The sequence below is a fragment of the Poecilia formosa genome, unplaced genomic scaffold (assembly GCF_000485575.1).
Source record: "Poecilia formosa unplaced genomic scaffold, Poecilia_formosa-5.1.2 Scaffold22, whole genome shotgun sequence".
Lineage (NCBI taxonomy): Eukaryota > Metazoa > Chordata > Actinopteri > Cyprinodontiformes > Poeciliidae > Poecilia > Poecilia formosa.
This window is the reverse complement of record NW_006799961.1, coordinates 922,467-928,659: the sequence shown is the minus strand read 5'-3', so window position 1 is coordinate 928,659 and position 6,193 is coordinate 922,467. Positions and strand designations below refer to the sequence as shown.

The window sequence follows — 6,193 nt, the reverse complement described above, 5'->3', positions numbered from 1 at the left end:
ATAATAATAATAAAAATAAATAAATAATAATAATAATAATAATAATAATAATAATAATAATAATAATAATAAAACACGTGGAAAGGGAAAAGCAACCCTGACTGGCATTTCTGTTCTGCACTATTCACTGCTTGTGTCAAAGGAGGGAATAACAAAGCAAAACGTTGAATATATTCTCCTTTAATTACCTTAATAATTACACCTTAAACGTATTACAAGAGGCACTTGTTATTTACTTCTCGCTCAATAAGCCGTGCGTAATTACGCATAAGAAATGGTGCAGCAATATCCGCATCTTTTGAACTAAATAGTCAAAGAATTAAAACCCCCCGCCTGTAATCTTAGAGCATATGTGGGTCATTCTGCACTAGCGTGGAAAAGACAGCATAATTGAAACGTATAAATATAAAATGTTTTTTTTGTTTGTTTGTTTGTTTGTTTTTTCAAAATGCGCTGCGTCACGTCGACACACATACACCAACATAAGATGGAACTATTTTATAAGCAAGCGCATATTACACATATCACACCTTATTGTTAAACCCAAAGGGAACAACATCATACATTCCGGTTTATACCGGATTCCAGAGTTGTTGATGATTATTTTTGTAATAAAGAATAGTAGGGGTTTTGTGTGCGAGTGCGTGTGTGTGTGTGTGTATAGCTACAGAAACATCCGCTCCTTCTAGAACAGCACTATTTGCTCAAACGGCAGACTGTGGGCACAATTGTAAACTACTGTAATGGCAGGGTGTGGGAGGGGGGTGGGGATGGAATATCCATTTTTATTGCATCACCTGTCAGCGTCGTCCAATGGGCGTCCATTCCGCCAGCATTAATTGATGAAGGTGTCTCCAGACTGGTCCACCTCCCTTTGCATGTCGCTTTTTTTTTCTTTTTTTTATTTGTGTCTTAGCCAGCAGCCAGAAAAGCAGCTGCTTTTTTAGCTCTTATTCTGCTTCTCCCCTGTCTCCGATTCACTCTTTCCTCCCTCCCTCCTCCCCACCCTCGCAATACCTCCCTCTCTCCCTCTCCTCCTCTCGCTATTTTATCCCTCTGGCTGAGGCAGTGGTGCACACCTACCCCTCGTCCTGCTGCCGACCAGAGGGGGAGTGGAGCCGGGCGGAGGCAGGTAACAACGGCGGCCCCCGGCTTGGTGGACGCATCCCTGCGCATTCCTTCACCATGCCGGACCGGGGTGGATGCTGTCGGCAAGCTAGTAGACAGGGACAGCCCCATTTAAAACTCCGCATGTCAAAGTTTGCATTTTCATGACGCAGCAGCAGCAGAGTGGATGGATTAAAGGTATGCAGGATGCCTTGAGCCCGAGACCCTGTGCCATTTGCTGGTGAATCCACAGAGTCCAAGCAGAGACTGCATGGATTGATGCGCCAAACATGGGAGACCTGGTTTGTGGGTTTGAGGAAATGCAAGGAGTGAGACTGGGATACCTGCTCATCAAAGGCAAGCAAATGTTTGCTTTGTCTCAGGTCTTCACCGACCTGCTGAAGAACATCCCTCGGACTACGGTGCACAAGCGCATGGACTACCTGAAGGTGAAGAAGCACCAGTGCGACCTGGAGGAGCTCCGGAAGCTCAAGGCAATAAACTCCATCGCTTTCCATGCTGCTAAGTGCACACTTATATCGCGGGAGGACGTGGAGGCTCTGTACGTCTCCTGCAAGACGGAGCGGGTGTTGAAGTCCGCGAAGAAGAGGAGAGCGACAGCGGCGTGCCCTCGCGCGGACGACGACGACGACGAGGAGGAGGAGCACGCGCCCTCGGGTGTCCTGTGCGCGGACGCGGAGCTGATGTGGAAGGAAAAAGTTTGGTTCAGTTTGCACGGCGTCCCAGAGAATCTCGCGCTGCACGGCAGAACGGGGAGGAGAAGGGAGCTGAGTCCTTCTTCTTGCCTTACCGACGCCAAACTACCTCAATTTTACCACAAAGCCCACGGACGGGATTGCCGTTGGACGACTAAATCCAGCCGCAAACACGTCAAAAACTATGAAACTGAGAAATTTACAGGGAACAGATTCGCTGTGAGCCAAAGGCACGCGTTTTTCCGGCAGCCGGTCTTGTTTCAGTCCGCCGCCGCAGCAGCTCAGTCCAGGCTCTCGCGCTCAGCCGGCGACTCGCTCCACAAAAGGAAGAGGAGGCGCGAGGGGGGCGGCAGGAGCAAACACGTGCATCTGCACGCGCCGCCGGTGCTGCTAGTCCAGCCCAAATCCTCTGGAGCTTCTTTCGGTGCTTTCCATCTCACTCCGGATTTCTATCTGGACCCGCGACCTCACCACCATCACCACCACCACCACCACCATCACCACCACCACCACCACAACAACAACAGCAGCAGCAGCAACAACAACAACAACGAGCCCGGCTTCGCGGAGAACTACAGCAGCGACACCGAATCCTGCAGCACATACTCGGACCCACAGTGCCAAGACTCGGACTTCGGCTCCGGGTTCTCCAGCACCAGCAGCAGCAGCTCGGAGGAGGAAGAGGAGGAAGACGACACTCAGTCGGAAAGCTCAGAGGTCAGCTCCGACGAAGATGAGGAGAGTTCCACTCAGTCCGACTCGAGCTCCGTTTCAAGCCGCGTTTCGGTCCAAAGCATCCGGTTCAGACGTGCACGGGTGGGTCTGCACACCGGGAAAGCACCTTTGGTCCTGCAGCCCACCTTTCACTACAACAACCAGCAGCACAGGACGCTGAGTCATGGCGACAGCAGGCAGGACAAACATCAAAAATGTTACTTTGGTGAACCACGAAAGGACTCTTTACAGTTAAACCCGGTGGCTAACGGGAGCATTTTCACCGAGCCCGCAAAAGAAAAAGCGTTTGAATGTGACCCAAACAGGACTGAAGAGGAGCCGGTCCCTTACTCCCCGGGGCTCGACCCGAACAAGGCCTCTCTCCCGGCCTCATTCAGGTCCCGGGGGTTCAGCGCACACGCTGAGCCCAGCAAGCTCCAAAAATGCGTCGACAAGCGGGAGAAGCTGAAACCGAGCACCCCGCCGAAAAGAATAAAGACCGAGTCCGAGGAGCCCCACGCAAACGCGTCCCCCTACCCCGACAGCGGCAGGACAGCCTTCAATCTCAGCAATGTGAAAATAAAAGTGGAGGAAAGCTGCGATGAATATGAATACCTGCAGAGCCAGGCCGCTGTGGTCAAATGTAAAGGAGATAAGGCAGATCTCAGCGGAGCCATCAAACATGGAGGCTTTTCCAGCAGCGGGATTAAAGCCGCGGAGAAAAGCCCCGACGTGGCCCCCAGGTTCCCCTGCGGTCCTCAGGAATGCAGGAGTAGCCAGGACGCCCCCAGCGTAGAGGAGGGGGAGCAGAGAAACAAAACCTGCAGGGCTCCGGGGCGGGAGGCAAAGAAGCCCCGAATTTCCCGGACGCACACAAAACAAAACGTGCCTAGAGTCAACGAGGCTCCCTCTTCCTCTTCCTGCTCCTCATCTTCTTCGTCCTCCTCCACCACGGAGGATTTACGGAGCAGACGCAAACGCAGCACCGCCAGCAACTTAGCAGCAGCAGCCGCAGTAGCAGCGGCGTCTCCAGCAAAAACGCCTTTCAGCCTGATGGCAAATTTCCCTTCCCCGCCGTCGCTCGTCGTTGACAGCAACGGGGATTTGTGCCCTGCTTACTCACTGAGCTCACTGAGGGGAGCCGGGCCTCCTCCTCCGTCCCACCCCGTGTGGAGGTGGCAGCCAGGCGGCCAGATTCTCCCTCCCCCACTGCACACTCAGAGAACGAGGAAATACTGAGCTGAGACAAAACTAAAAGTCCCAACTATGTCCATTTCCACGTACCCTGTGTCTTAAGGTGATCGCTCACCCCTTTTGCCTTTGTTTGTTTTATTTTTCAAACTTTTTTTTTTCCTTATCTGGGATTTACATTCCGTTTTTATTCTCCCCCCTCAACAACCCCACCCTCACTTCCCTGAAGAAAAGCCACAAGATCCCACTTGAAGCCTCCACAGGACTGTGAGACACATCTCGTGGATTAATGCCCGAAAACCTCCTTTCAAAATAAGCTATTCAATCTAAGCAATATGTTTTGCTCCCCAATCTTTTTTTGTTCGCGTAACCTTCTTTGTCGGTTTTCCTGGTTTGCTCGACCTGTTGGATTGTCTGGTAGCAGGGTTTCACTGGGGTTGTTCTTTGTCTAAAAAAACAAACAAAAAAACAAACAAAAAAAAACATAAAGGGGAATTTTAAAAACAATAACAATTATCCAAGAATCTTTTGGATGAGACAACCGCAGGGACTGTTTCACGTTGTAAATAAAGAAGAGACAAAATATCAGGGTTTCCAATTATGTGCCACCTGGTATGTTTTCTAATAAATCAGCGCTGTGTTTTTCTTTCTATGTCTTTATGATGGCCAAAATAGTCCACGTGAACTGTGAAAAAAAAACAAAAAACAAACTTGACTATTATTTTAATTTTAATTTAATTTTATTTGATTTTTGTTGTTCAAAACAAATGTATTCTTGTGGACTTTATCTTGGGGTGCTTGAGATTTTCAGTTATTTGTCAGAAGTTTGCAAACGTGTGACACTATAAACAAAGGGCCCGAGATGCAGAACAAGCCTTATGTAATCAGACAATCAAAAATAAGAACATTCGTGGACTCCCACCTTCCGCCCTCCAAGAAAAGGTCCCAGGATAATACCATATTCAAGTCACTCCCGAGTCCATCTGGCATACACAAGACCTTTGGGTCAGGCTGGGTCCGTCTAGTGTATTTCATGTAGTACATAATGGGAGGGGAACGCAAGGACGTCCAAAGTGGGTTAACAGTGGTACACCTTGTAATCATTCCGGTTAGAAACAATGCGACGAAGCACAAGGAAAAGGTTTGAAAGTGTGGCACTTCTACGCCGTTTTGCGTCATGTTTCAGCTTCATATTTAGGACTAACGCTTAAAGGAGAAAATGATAATTATAAAAAAAAAAAAAAAAATCAAAATCATACCTGTTTATTTAGGGGAACTTATTTGATTGTGTGTGCTTCTGGAGACAAAATTTGCAAAATTACGAATGGATTTTGTTGCTGGGTGTTCGCTCATCAAAATTTGATTCAGTTTATTATATATATATATATATTATCCTGTCTTTAATTTCCTAATAATGTCCTGTTTTTAATATTTTTTTTTAAGAAAAGATACAGCCGAGGAATTGATAACCCCTCCCCTAAAAAACAAACAAACAAACAAAAAACAACACACACACAGTTCTAGGTTTTGTGAAATGTTGCTTTCTTTATTTGTAAAATGCATCCTGAATGTAGCCTTTCTGAACATGGCCGCTCTGACATGCTCCATGTAGCCCCGTACAGTGTGTGTACATACCTTTAAATGAAGAGGGGCTTAAGTTTGCACCGACATGTAGGCATTGTTTTTGTAAGTGAATGTGTCCACGGTGTTCGTGGCAGTTGCAGGACGCGCTCTGCTAATTGGCATGCTTTTCTGTCCCGCCACAAAAGAGAGGCCCCAGCAGCTTATATGGCGAGGCAGATCACAACAAACCCCAAAGCCCGTGAATGATGTCAGCCCTCCTCACAAGCACACAGGGAAGGGGAGGATGTGGGCTGTGAGGGGGGCATTCACTTGTAGAATGATTGTTTAAAAAAAAATCAAAAAGAGAAAAGAAAAGGAAGGAGGAAAGAAAAAGGAGAAAGACAGAGAAGTGTAAAAAAAAAGTGCGTTTAAAATAACTTGTGGATACATATTGTAGATGTCAGTGACACACACACACACACACACACACACACACACCCACACACACACACACACTACTCACCATAGGCCTTATGTCCGAGGCTGGAGCTACTACAACTAAAACTTGAACTTTTTGATGTTCTCAGTCTGTCTTTGACTCTGTGTGACACAGGCTTGTCTTATACTACACCGTTATATGTTATTCTACACGGGCATGACTGCAGCAGTAAAACGGAGGGAGGTGTAGCTGTGTTACAAGCACATATAGGCTGCACGGCGCAGGAAGGAGCGGAATCCATTCGCAACGCAAAGCGGCAGCCTATTTCCACGCACAAACCACGGCTGACGGGCATAAGTGGTGGTTTTCTGGGGAGGGGAGTTACCTGACAGAGACCCTATCAACGTAAACAAGTGTGTGTGTGTGTGTGTGTGTGTGTGTGTGTGTGTGTGTGTGTGTGTGT

At 47.9% G+C, this 6,193-nt stretch overlaps 2 protein-coding genes across 3 annotated transcripts in view; one reads left to right on the top strand and one right to left on the bottom strand.

Annotated features, from left to right (window-relative positions):
* The window catches only part of mllt10 (MLLT10 histone lysine methyltransferase DOT1L cofactor), a 53,452-nt gene extending 52,287 nt beyond the window's left edge, over window positions 1–1,165 (bottom strand). The window contains exon 1 of one of the 2 annotated variants that reach the window (XM_016669366.1): window positions 1,084–1,165. Coding sequence is in view for 1 of the 2 variants with exons in the window: in XM_016669365.1 (XP_016524851.1) it covers window positions 798–825 (28 nt within the window). In the remaining variant the exon portion in view is untranslated. Of the gene's footprint in view, window positions 1–797; window positions 1,039–1,083 lie in introns of those variants that run through there. The other variant, XM_016669365.1, reaches the window with a different exon arrangement.
* A 14-nt stretch (window positions 1,166–1,179) lies between these two features.
* Window positions 1,180–5,648, top strand: skida1 (SKI/DACH domain containing 1). Its single transcript, XM_007547869.2, has one exon. The coding sequence runs from the start codon at window positions 1,398–1,400 to the stop codon at window positions 3,774–3,776; it is 2,379 nt and encodes a 792-aa protein (XP_007547931.1). The 5' UTR covers window positions 1,180–1,397; the 3' UTR covers window positions 3,777–5,648.
* Window positions 5,649–6,193: the final 545 nt, after the last annotated feature.

What these genes read in the sequence shown, in the direction of transcription:
- skida1 (XM_007547869.2), top strand. Translation starts at nt 1,398, where the DNA reads ATGGGAGACCTGGTTTGTGGGTTTGAGGAAATGCAAGGAGTGAGACTG.